The 12,995-nt window shown below is 49.9% G+C and overlaps 1 protein-coding gene across 1 annotated transcript in view; it reads left to right on the forward strand.

Moving 5' to 3' along the window:
* The window catches only part of MYO1E (myosin IE), a 193,341-nt gene that overhangs the window by 151,936 nt on the left and 28,410 nt on the right, over positions 1 to 12,995 (forward strand). Inside the window, exons 19-22 of the mRNA XM_008139176.3 lie at positions 1,321 to 1,465; positions 7,383 to 7,497; positions 7,700 to 7,869; positions 9,668 to 9,813. Coding sequence (XP_008137398.1) covers positions 1,321 to 1,465; positions 7,383 to 7,497; positions 7,700 to 7,869; positions 9,668 to 9,813 — 576 coding nt within the window. The remainder of the gene's footprint in view (positions 1 to 1,320; positions 1,466 to 7,382; positions 7,498 to 7,699; positions 7,870 to 9,667; positions 9,814 to 12,995) is intronic.

Raw genomic sequence — 12,995 nt, forward strand, 5'->3', positions numbered from 1 at the left:
GCCTTGAGTAAAGAAACGGGTTGGGGTTCAGATCCCAGCTCTGACACCTACTACTAAGTAGCCTTGACGAGTCTCTATTTGCCGGTTTCCTGCTCTGCCAAGTGGAAAGACCGACCTATCAGGTCGCTGTAAGAATAGAATGAGATCATACATTTAAGTACCAAGAACAGCACCTGGTCCACAGAGCGCGCCCTGTGAGCCATTCACGTTAGTGTCACGGCTGAGGGCCAGGCACGCTGGGAGGTGCCGGATGTGCAGCCTGAGCCATGGAGCTCTGGTCCTCACGGAGGAGGCACACATGAGCCAGATAAGCACAAGCATGAATGTAGTTGCAGATGATGATGCGTGGTCTGAAAGAAAAAGGTTTATCTGAGAGAAAGTAGCAAGGCGGTGCTTCTGCGTGGGTCACCCAAAAAGGCCTCTCTGGAAGTGTCGCTGAAAGGAAGTTGCCCCGAGCAGGAGCGGCCATGGGAGGAGTTTGGAGCACAGCGCGGCTGGTGGGGGGAACAGCAAGGGCCGAGGCTCTGAGGAGGGAGATGGCTGCACGAGCACGAAGAAGGGGCCATCCTCCCAGGAACATGTGAGCCAAAGGGAGAGCAGAGAGGAGACTGGAGACTCAAGATGCACAGACCTCCAAAGATGAAAGGCAGTACATCTTAACAGCAGCAGCTGCTTAGAGGGCACTTTGTAAAACCCTGCAGCAACTGTCAGGTGCTCTGAAGAAATCAGGGGGAATCTGTATTGAGAAAAGACCATTTGGTTTTCCCTGAGGAGTACCATTGGTGACCTTCAGCAATGCTGTCTTGAGAAGGTGATAGAAAGGCAAAGTAGCCCTAGCTGGTATGGCTCAGTGGATAGAGCGTCGGCCTGCAGACTGAAGGGTCCCGGGTTTGATTCCGGCCAAGGGCACATGCCCGGGTTTCGAGGGGGGCGTGAAAGAGGCAGCCAATCAATGATTCTCTCTCATCATGGATGTTTCTGTCTTTCCTTCTCCCTTCCTCTCTGAAATCAATAAAGAAATATATTAGAGAGAGAGAGAAAGAAAAAGAAAGAAGGGAGAGAGGGAGGGAGAGGAGGGGAGGGGAGGGGGGAGGGAGAGAAAGGAAAGGAAAAGTAGATTTTCAGCAGGGTATTATCATGAAAATGGCCAGATAGGGAGGGAGGAGGACGCATCCCAGACCCAGTGGACTTCGCAGCTGTCGAGATCCATCCCGAAGCCTTAAACGGTGGTGAATGGATCGCCTGGACCCAGCAACACCAGGTGCCTTTGGGGGGCCGCGCAGTCCGGGCCTGATCCTCCTCTCCCGATTATCCTCACAGGTATGCCATTCTGACCAAAGCCACCTGGCCCTCGTGGAGAGGGGACGAGAAGCAAGGTGTCCTCCACCTGCTGCAGTCCGTCAACATGGACAGCGACCAGTTCCAGCTCGGGAGGAGCAAGGTGTTCATCAAAGCGCCCGAGTCTGTGAGTGCGCGCCGACCCTCCCACCGCACGGCGGGCTTCCTTTTCCCGTCCTTGGGCTCACGCCCTGACGTAGTCCCCTCCAAGGTTTTCCTCCGCTCCCGGTCTAAGATGGGTCATCCCCACACCCCTGCTCCCTCACAGCCTTCAGAGCACTCAACACGTACAGGAACTTACCATCGTGTCAGTTTCTTTTCTTACTTAGTGTCCCTCTCCCGCCCTCGATGGGCATCCCCTTGAGGCCAGGGCTCCTGCCTGCTCTGTATGCCGTTGTGTCCTCAGGGCCTCGCATAGAAAGCAGCTCATGGCAGGTGCCCACTCGTGGTTTATCGCGTCCAACAGTGTCTGAGCTAAAAGGGGCTTCTTTGTCCCACCACGGAGGCTTAGCTAAACCCACCTCCTCACCGGGGTTGACAGCAAACAGGCCCAGGCTTCCTCCTAGAAGGCGGAGCAGGGCTTGGGGATGAGAATTCCCAGACTGCCTCTTGAAGACCAGGAGGGAGCCTGACAGGACGGTGAGGAGACGAATGGGTAGGAGGAGAAATCTCCGGGTCTATAGAAAATCAATATTTGCCTGTAAGGAATTCAAACCGTTTTGCAATTCACAAACTTCTTTATCTTTCCTGGTGAGGGTGCGGTCACTGGGAGCCCAATAAGTATCCATAAGAGATTCTTCTCAGTTGAGCAGAGCCCTCCGTTCTGCCCGGTGAGCGCTGGGCTGTGGAATGGAGCATTGCTTTTTACTTTGGAGAACCTGCTGGAACTAACCAGGTTTGGCATCAACATTTCTCGAGGTTCCTAGAACAGTCACATGACTGCATTTCAGGGGGCTGTGGTGAACTTGGCAAAGTTAATCATTCAGTCGAAGGGAAACTTGCCGTGTTGAGAACACGAGGACTCGCAGTGCTGGTAATAATGGGAACACGTGACTTCAGTCAAGTCCTGGTCTGGCGGCGCGTTTTCTTCCCTTTGGAAGAGGGGCCCCGGCTGCTGTTCCGCCTGCCCCCGAGGACCAGCCTGACACCCACAAATGATAAGAGCTGTGAGTGAATGGCCTTATGAACCAGAAAGGTATTAAATAAATAAATGGCACACATCAATAGAGCCCTTTTATGAAAAGTTTGTGGTAGCATTTTCCACTCTGAGTTATTTGTAGCTTCACAGCGACTTCATTTCCAAATATAAAATGAAAACGTTGTGTCATGCACCATTAGGCAACCCGCAGAGCGGTTCCTGTTCTTTCTAAAACGGGACGGGGTGATTGATCAGTACAATGCAGAACCCCTCTGTTGGCTCATGCCCGCTTTTACTTTTTCCACTTGTTAAAGTTTCACATATAATTAAAACAGCCTCAATATTTTGCATACTCTTTTTTTTTTTTTTTTTCTGATTCAGTGGAGCTTTGGGGTTTTCGTTCCAAAATCAAGATTTATTTTTGGTTTTCCTTGTCCTTGCCTTCCTCCCAATTGCTTTATTATCACCACTTGACTCTTCTTTTCCCATCTTTTCACGCTCGTGCGCGCGCGCACACACACAGACACACACACACACACACACACACACACACACACATATTCCATCACCACCACTCTCCTCCCCACCACTCATCTGCCCAGTTAGCCCTAACATTGCAAATGCTGGTACAAAATATTGGTTTTTAAAAATCCACTTTGTGATTTTTTTTGCCTTGCCTTGTACAGTGAATGTGCTGAATCGACGAAATAGCCCATTTGTTACATGTGTCTGCGATTGGGGGTTTCTGTTTTTGTTTTCTCTCTCTCTCTCTTTTTCTCCAACTTCCCTGACTTCGAACCCACGCGGCCTTTGAAAAGAACCTAAAACCCAGCTAATCTTTGAAATAGTCTATTGGAAGTTGGGAACTGGTTGCCTCCCCATCCTTTCTGAGTCACAGTGTATTTTCTCTGGCGCTCCCAGAATAGTTCTGGGAAAGAAGAAATCAAGACTTACACAAAAACCCAGCACACAGGATAAGAAACACCAACGGATATTCTTACAACAGGCAACCGCAGGCCCGTGTTGTAAACCTTCTGTCCATGGAAACCATGTCGTCCCTTTTGTTTCTAGAAGATGCTTCTCCGCCTGCTGTATGTGGCCCTGTAGGCTGCAGGTGAAGCGGCCCCGCCCTTGGAAGTTTTCCTTGGAGATGTTGTTGCTGCTGCACAGCTGGGGCTGTGGGGAGGGGAGGTTGAGTGACAGGAGGGGGTAGATGTGGCTCCTGCGTATAGACCCAGATAAACAGAGACAACAAATCAAGCCCAGCTGCCTTCAAACCAAGGAGGCTTGTTTACTTCTGGAACACTTTTGCAATGATCGTGCATCCTCTTTTTTTTTTTTTTTTTAAATGGCTCCAGCACCCAGGGACTGAGAGTCAGAGGTTTTATTTATTTATTTATTTTTTTTTAAATAGATTTTATTGATTTTTTACAGAGAGGAAGGGGGAGGGATAGAGAGTTAGAAACATCGATGAGAGAGAAACATCGATCAGCTGCCTCCTACACACCTCCCACTGGGGATGTGCCCGCAACCCAGGTACATGCCCTTGACCGGAATCGAACCCGGGACCCTTGAGTTCGCAGGCCAACGCTCTATCCACTGAGCCAAACCGGTCAGGGCCGTGCATCCTCTTTTACTTTGGGTTTTTATTGGTGCATTTTATTATTTTTCCTAGAGAGTCACATGAGCCACTTCCTAGGTGAATGCAAAAGTTTCCCACCATTTTATGAGTGGAATAAATGCGGATTTGTAGAGAAGGACTTCTGTGTCAAAGGGAGGAAGAGCCTGGCAGAGCCGGAGGGCCTTGGGTGCACTTTCCAGCCCGAGCCAGCCTGCGTTCCAGTGTCCGCATCTGTAAAATGGAGATCATAGAAACAGGTGGCTCGTGCAGTTGTGGAGGGGTTGAATGAAAAAAAAAAAAAAAAGGCATATAAAGCGTCTAGAATGATCCCTGACCTACAGCAGGCACGCGTCCATCATAGCTCATTGTTATCGTCTTCATTATTCCAGAGCTCCACTGAGTGGGGTGCAACAGTCAGTATTCATTGTTAACATGGCCTGAGTCTCAAGACCTGCCAGTGTCTGATATGGGCCCTTAAACAAAACAGCCTCGGTTCCTCCTGTGAATCCAGGTCCCAGCCAGCACATCATCCGCCCTGCTCTCATCACCATGGTGACTGTCCTCTGCCCCGGGGCTCCTGGGAGAACTCCCTCCTGGGAACTGAGTGCAGGGCAGTCCTCCTTCCACAGCAGCACAAACTCGGGTCCTGGTAAAGCCGGGACGTTCTGTTAAGAGACTGTCTGCAACACGAACCAGCAGCCTCCACCAACTCATTCAATCCTCTTTGGATCACGGTGGGGAATAAGTGGAGAAATTCTGAAGCGTTCATTTGACTCTCACAGAGATTATGAGCAGACTAGAGGCCCGGTGCACGAAATTCGTTCACGGAGGGGAGTTGTCCCTCAGCCCAGCCTGTACCCTCTCCAATCTGGGACCCCTCAAGGGATGTCCGACTGCCTGTTTAGGCCCGATCCCTGGCTCCCAACTGCTGGCTCCCAACTGCTCGCCTGCCTGCCTTCCTGATTGCCCCTAACCGCTTCTGCCTGCCAGCCTGATCACCCCCTAACCACTCTGCTGCCAGCCTGTTTGCCCCCAACTTCCCTCCTCTGCCGGCCTGGTTACCCCTAACTGCCCTCTCCTGCAGGGTTGATCACCTCCAACTGCCCTCCCTTGCAGGCCTGGTACTTCTCAACTGCCCTCCCTTGCAGGCCGGGTGCCTCCCAACTGCCCTGTCCTGCTGGCCATCTTGTGGTGGCCATCTTGTGTCCACATGGGGGCAGGATCTTTGACCACATGGGGGCAGCTATATTGTGTGTTGCAGTGATGATCAATCTGCATAGTACTCTTTTATTAGATAGGATAGAGGCCTGGTGCAGGGGTGGGGGCCAGCTGGTTTGCCCTGAAGGGTGTCCCTGATCAGGGTGGGGTTCCCTTGGGGTGTGGGGCGGCCTGAGCGAGTGGCCTGTGGTGGTTTGCAGGCGGGCCACGCCCCCTGGCAATGCAAGCAGAGGCCCTGGTATCTGGAATTTATTTTCCTTCTACAATTGAAACTTTGTAGCCTGGAGCAGAGCCAAGCCTCGGGCTCCCTCCGAGGCCCGCAGCGATTTGTGTTGGGGTTATAATTGAAACTTTGTTGCCTTGAGCGGGTGGGCCCAGCCAGGATGTGCGGAAAGCTTTGCTTCCCCTGTTGCCGGCGGCAACCATGGCCTGCTCTCTCAAGCTCCATTCTGCCCATTTGTTTGAATTTGTTTACCTTCTATAATTGAAACTTTGTAGCTTGAGTGGAGGCTTAGGCCTGCAACGGCTGGCAGAAAGCTTGGCTTCCTCTGTTACCTAGGAAACCTTGCTCTCTGTGGCTGTAGCCATCTTGGTTTGGGTTAATTTGCATACTCGCTCTGATTGGATGGTGGGCGTGGCTTGTGGGTGTGTCAGAGGTATGGTCAATTTGCATATTTGTCTATTATTAGATTAGACTAGCTTTCCCGTTGCAGGAAAATTCCTGCAATGGGATTTCCTGCTGCACTCTACCCCGCCTCCGTTCCTCCCTTGCCGCCCGCCTCGCCTTCTCCTCCAGCCCGCCTGCTTTTCCCTTCGCCCCCGGCCCCGCCTCCGCCCCGCCCTTGCCGCCCGCCTCGCCTTCTCCTCTGGCCCGCCCGCGTTTCCCTTCGCCCCCGGCCCCGCCTCCGCCCTGCCCTTGCCGCCCGCCTCGCCTTCTCCTCTGGCCCGCCCGCGTTTCCCTTCGCCCCCGGCCCCGCCTCCGCCCCGCCCTTGTCACCGGCCCCGCCTTCTCCTCCGGCCCGCCCGCGTTTCCCTTCGCCCCCGGCCCCGCCTCCGCCCCGCCCTTGTCCCCGGCCCCGCCTTCTCCTCCGGCCCGCCCGCGTTTCCCTTCGCCCCCGGCCCCGCCTCCGCCCCGCCCTTGTCACCGGCCCCGCCTTCTCCTCCAGCCCGCCCGCGTTTCCCTTCGGCCCCGGCCCCGCCTCCACCCCGCCCTTGTCACCGGCCCCGCCTTCTCCTCCAGCCTGCCTGCTTTTCCCTTCGGCCCCAGCCCCGCCTCCGCTCCGCCCTTGCCGCCAGCCCCGCCTTCTCCTCCAGCCCCCCCCCCCGGCTTGCTTGCTTCTTCGAAGCTTTACTCCCCTTCTGCAGCTCTTGGCTTCTTTCGACACTGTCTTGATATGCAAATTAGCCGCCATCTTTGTTGGGGCAATTTGCATACTCGTCCTGATTGGTTGGTGGGCGTGGCTTGGCTGGTGGACGTGGCTTAGGTGTAGCGAAGGTGCGGTCAATTTGCATATTTGTCTATTATTAGATTAGATACCATTATTAAGGTCCCACTGGATACACTCAGATCCAACTATTTTCCTTTTTTGTTGGTAAAAAATATATATATGTGTAGATAAAAGTTAAACAACATCCCCTACCAGTCATTTCTTGTGTGTGTGTGTGTGTGTGTGTGTGTGTGTGTGTGTGATTGAAGTTATGTTTATTTGAGAGGAAAATGGGAATAGTGGACTTTGAGGGGGATCTGGTTTTGAATTCTGATCCTTCTACTTGCTAGGCTGGGGACTTAGAACAAGTTAGTCTTGCTGTGTATTAATTTTCTTATCTATGAAGTGGAAACTAATGTTAAACAGAGGACAGGATTGTTCAGGGGCAGTAAATGAAATTACAGATTGAAGTGGGTAGAACAGTGCTTGATACCAGTCATTTCTTCGCCTTTGTGCCTGAGTGTGAGGCGCTGCTTGCCATGTGTGGCGTGGACTAAACCACGTGTCCCTGAAATAACCAAACGAAAGTGACACTCGGGTCTTCTGAACTGGCTCCCATTTGTCTTCTTCATGTCCACAGCTATTTCTTCTGGAGGAAATGAGAGAGAGGAAGTATGATGGGTATGCTCGAGTGATACAGAAATCCTGGAGGAAGTTCGCGGCCCGGAAGAAATACGTCCAAATGAGGGAAGAAGGTATTTCCGTCATTTTGTTTCGTGCGTTTGACAAACCTCAAGAATAAGTTTGAGCTTAGATGAAAGTTACAAGTTTATTGTCCTTTGCATGTCATATGTCGTGTGTGAAAAATCTTGCATCCCTTCAGAGTTTCTCAGTGTATTTCCCTCCTTTTTCCGGGGGCCTGACCCTCCTCCCTTCTCTGCCTTCATGGACTTGCAGCCTCAGACCTCCTGCTGAACAAGAAGGAGAGGAGGAGAAACAGCATCAACAGGAACTTCATCGGGGATTACATCGGGATGGAGGAGCACCCAGAACTCCAGCAGTTCGTGGGCAAGAGGGAGAAGATCGATTTTGCAGACACAGTGACCAAGTACGACAGGAGGTTCAAGGTACACGCTGGCTGCCCGCCCCAGAGTCACCAAGCGGATTCCTTAGTTGTAAAACTAACTCCTCATTTTGCTTTTCTTATTACCAAAACAGAACATGCTCGTTGTAGAAACATTTAGAAAATACAGAGAAACCAAAAGAAAAATAGCTACCTAGATCCAGAAACAGTGTTAACATTTTGTGTGTATCCTTTAGAACTTTTTTATATAGACATATTTCTGCATATTTCATTTTATAAAAATGAGATCTACATTACATGCTGGTTTATTTTTCTGGGTAATTTTTTTGTTGTTTTGTTTGTTTGTTTGTTTGTTTAAATATGCCAGGGAGAACTTTCCATATTATAGACATATCAATACTGTATAGATTATTTTGTTTAGCTGCATAATATTCCACTCAGCAGATACTACATTTTTAACCAATTTCTCATTAATCTATTCTTTTTTTTTTTTTACTATCATTAAAAAAAGGTTCAGTGAGCATCCTTGCATGCATATCTTTGTGCATCTATCTGCTGATGCTTTCAGAGAAAATTAATAGGAATGGAATCGTTGGGCCCAAAGGTTCAGAATGTCAGGCAGTATTGCAGTGCTCTTACTCATCTTCCCCAGGGAATGACTAGCAAGGTGTTCTCGGGGCCACTGGAGGGACAGCTGACGTTTTAACCTAGTCCCTTAGGCACTTTTTTTTTGCCTAGTAAAATCTTGGCCCTAAAAGTGAAATCTGAAGCCACTGTAGTTCATGATCCATTAAGAGCTTTTTTATTTATTTATTTATTTATTTGGTTTTCAGCCAGGAAAAAAATTAAATAACAGTATTAATAAGAAGAATGATGTTGTTTTGCTGAAACCAAATCATTTCTTACACCCCGAGTGTGGTGCCAGCTGTTCCGGCAGCCAACATGAGAATAAGCTTGAGTACGCGTGTCTGTCAGTGGTGTTTGGGTATAAGGTGGTCAGTGGCCCACATATTCCAAAATCTGTTCATATTTGATTTTTAAAATATTTTTATTGACTCTTTAGAGGGGAGGGGGAAGACCATTAATTTGTTGTTCCACTTATTGATGCATTCATTGATTGCTTCTTATTTGTGCCCTGGCTGGAGATTGACCATCAACCTTAGCGTATCAGGATGATGCTCTAACCAACTGAGCTACCCAGCCAGAGCCTCATATTCAATTTTTAAAGATTATCATTGAAATGAAAAATTACCCATTTTCTTTTTTATATATTTTTATTGATTTCAGAGTAGAAGGGAGAGAGAGATAGAAACATCAATGATGAGAGAGAATCATTGACTGGCTGCCGCCTGCACGTCCCCTACTGGGGATCAAGCTCACAACCCAGGCATGTGCCCTTGACTGGAATCGAACCCGGGACCCTTCAGTCCGCAGGCCGACGCTCTATCCACTGAGGCAAACCGATTAGGGCAAAATTTATCCATTTTCAAAAGTAAAAATGTCATGGACTCAAACAATACATATGCAGACACTTGAGGGATCCCTGTTTGAGAAATGTTCTGTAGCAGATAACTGGCAGGGTCTCCTTATGTGTTGGTTTGCCCACAACTGTCCCTTTATACCTGTTATCCGATACCTTAGGTGGATCCAGAGGAGTTTGCCATTTTAGAGAGTCCAGAGTCAGATATCATTAATGTCATATATATCAGCCTAATAATTATTAATAGTGTTCCCATTCACTACCCAAGGCAGCTCCCCCTCATGGGGTAGCAGGTGCCCACTCTCTGGACAGCTGTCCCTCTGGCGTGCCTACCCCCTTCTGAAAGCGCCTCTCCTTCCAGGGCATAAAGCGCGACTTGATTCTTACTCCGAAGTGCTTGTACCTAATTGGCCGAGAAAAGGTCAAACAGGGCCCAGACAAAGGGCAAGTGAAGGAAGTGCTGAAGCGGAGAATCGAGATGGAGAGGATCTTGTCCGTGTCCCTCAGGTGAGTGGCGAGGGGTGCCCCGTGCCTCCTCATTTGCCATTGCTGTTCCAAATACGGCCGATGAAAGGCCTGTCAGGCCCCCCGGTGTCGCCATCGTGATGAAGAGAACAGTCTCCTCGTCTTCCCTCAGCGGGCCTGGCCTTCCTTGGTCCCAGGGATCCTGACGTGACAGGATGCGACACCAAGAAAAAGTCGCGCACTGTTAGCTCCTCTCCTCAGGAGACACTCAGGTCCTTTGTTCCCATCAAACCTGAGAAATAAACCTCGTATGTGAAGTGGTATAATTGCTCTTACTGAAGTGGGGCCACGGGCCCAGAGCCCGTCCCCAAGCCCATAGGCCTCACCCACGTGGAACACCAGCAAGGCCCAGGCAGAGGTGGCCATCAGCATTGGTGTATAGCTTACTGTGCCCTCGGATTGGCCAGGAAGGGAAGCTTCTTTGGGCTCCTTGAGGCCCTTCCTGCCTGTTCTTGCAAGGGAGGGATGCAGATTGGCCGCCAGGAGCTGTAGCCTGGGGTCATTGCTAGTCACGCTGCTCACCTCCAAGTTCACAGGCAGGGTCCTGGCTCCTCCTGTCAGCACTCTGCCTTTGTTTGGCACAGGGAGACTTCCCAAATCCCATGCTAAGAACTCCCTGACCAAGCTCCCGCTGGCAAGAGGAGGCCCTCTGCGTCCACAGAGGCTAAGAAAAGAGGAAGAAGGGCCCCTTGGAGCCCAGTAGCTTTCTCCTGGAGTCGCATCCGGGAGCCCTTCTGAGGATCCCGGTGCCTCTGCCAGGGCGACCTTTGGGGTCTGCCATTGCCTCAAAAGCAATGATGTTCCAGTTGCTTGCGAACATGTCTTTCTGGAATTGGCACGTCTCTGGACTCTTATTCCACACAGAACAAAACTGCTGCTCTCGGGAGACAGCAGGGGTTTGCGTGCTCAGGCGTCTGACCGGCCAGGCTGGAGGTCTTGGCTCCAGGGAGATAATCCAAAGCAGATTGCAAGCCGTGGCCATTCTTGCCTGTGTCCCTGTGGTTCCTGATTCTAGCTGCTCCCAATGTTCCCGATAAAGGACCGGGTGGTGCTGTGAGGTTAAGCGTGGAAAGCATTTCGACTCAGGATGTGGTAAACCTTCTAAGCAGAGGAGCCCCTCAGCAGCCTTTGGGAAGCCCCACCTCGGATGGGTCTCGGTGCCATGAATCTCAAGGAAGAGCTGCAGCCGCTGTCTGGCTTTCAGGTCGTCCTGAGCCTTGGGCTCCTTGGCTGGGTCACAACCTGAGCCACACTCTTCCTGGCTCGCTGGGCCCTGAGGCTGAGCTGCCCCTGGTGTTCGAAGGAACCCAACGGAAGCTCCTCCCTTTTCTGGCGTGGGGACCAGCCACCCCGGAGCGAAGCTGGGTTAGCTGCAGCGAGGCCGGCTGCGGAGCATTGCTCCGTGGGCTGAGAGTGACTGCTGTTCTTCCCATTATTATCACCCAGCTCTGTCCTCAGAGCATTCGAGGGGGACTTGACCGTAAGTCAATCATCAGGCCTACATTTGTATCACACGCTTTGACACCATCTTGGATCAATTCCTTGAGGCTTATCAAGGTGTCGGATATTCACACTCCAATGTTTTCCTTCTGTCTTTTGTTGTCTTTCTGACAGCATCTGGGAATACAGTGTCTCCTGGTAACACCAGCTTCTTTTGCTGCTTCCTCTTTAGCAGTCATGGTCTGGACACGTGCTTCCTTGTGGCCTTCCCTTGCTAGAAGCGGTAATAAAATGAGGTGTTTAGCCTGAAAGCTGTCCTGACACGATAGGGAAAAGAAAGAGCTTGAGTCATTGTAGCTTGTGATTTCTGCATGCTGTCGTCACTGAACCTCACGTTCACCAAGATTAATACTGTCCCCTGTTTCCTTCATTCAGTGGGCTAACCAGCCACCTAAACCAAGTTAGGAGTACAATGAACAGATGGGGGATGGTGTGCATAGAATCAAACCCAGAGTAGAAATTGATTGTGGTTACCATACCACCAAACCTGTGTGTATAGTGTGTTCAAAATATTTCAATATAGAGAAAAATTTTAACAGTTGTCTTGCACTTCAGAAAGAAAACATGTTATAACGTGGATGTGTGTTTTGAAGACTTTATGAGGCTGACTGCGTGACTACTGGCTGGAAGGACCACCTAATGACTTCTAGTTAAGACCATCAAAGTGTCCCACACATTTGGTCTTTCAGCCCCTCTCTGTCTGTTACAACATAATCACTGTCAAAGCAAAACGGGCCCTCAGCTCCCTGTTCAAACAAACCACCATTCAAATACAATTATGAGACCGTTTGGGAAATGTGAACATGACTAAATATTTGAGAGGAAGGATTTATTGTTCATTTCTTTAGGCGTGATAATGGTATTGTGATTATTTTTATTTAAAGAGGCTTTGTCTTTGAGAGACTCGCACTGAAATATTTAAGGATAAAGTAATATGATATTTACACTTTGCTCCAGAATAGCCTGGCTTGTGTGTGGAGTGGGAGTGCAGATAAGACTATGGATTGGTAATTGTTTACACTTGACATGTGGAGGTTCGTTCTACTCTATATATTTAAAATTTTCCATAGTCAAAAGTTTTTTTCTAATCCTCCAGTAGACATCATATTTTAGAAGTCTTTTCTTTACCCTTTATGAATATGCTGAAATATACCTGGTTGAATTAGAATTGGAAATTTTTTGTTTTATAAATTTTTATTGATTTCAGAAAGGAAGGAAGAGTGAGATAGAAATATCCATGATGAGAGAGAATCATGGATTGGCTGCCTCCTGCAAGTCCCCCACTGGGGATAGAGCCCACAACCCGGGCATATGCCCTTGACCGAAATCGAACCCGGGACCTTTCAGTTCGCAGGCCGACGCTCTATTCACTGAGCCAAACCGGCTAGGGCTAATTGAAATTTTTTAACTTAACAAGAAAAAATAGGATCGGCCCAGTAGCTGGGAGAGACGAAGACTACAGCTGTCCAAGGGACTCTAGGGTAATGTGAACAGGAAAATCCTCATCTAAGAGACATTAGACGGGACCACTGATGCTGGCTTCCGCCTTCCCTGGAGACCTGGGGAGAGTGGGGAGGTGGCACATCGACATTTAGTTGAGACGTCGGATTTTCGAGGCCCGGAGTCTGCTGACAGGCCAAGCATCCGTTTTGGAAGAACCCTTC

Source organism: Eptesicus fuscus, chromosome 5, assembly GCF_027574615.1.
Source record: "Eptesicus fuscus isolate TK198812 chromosome 5, DD_ASM_mEF_20220401, whole genome shotgun sequence".
Classification (NCBI taxonomy): domain Eukaryota; kingdom Metazoa; phylum Chordata; class Mammalia; order Chiroptera; family Vespertilionidae; genus Eptesicus; species Eptesicus fuscus.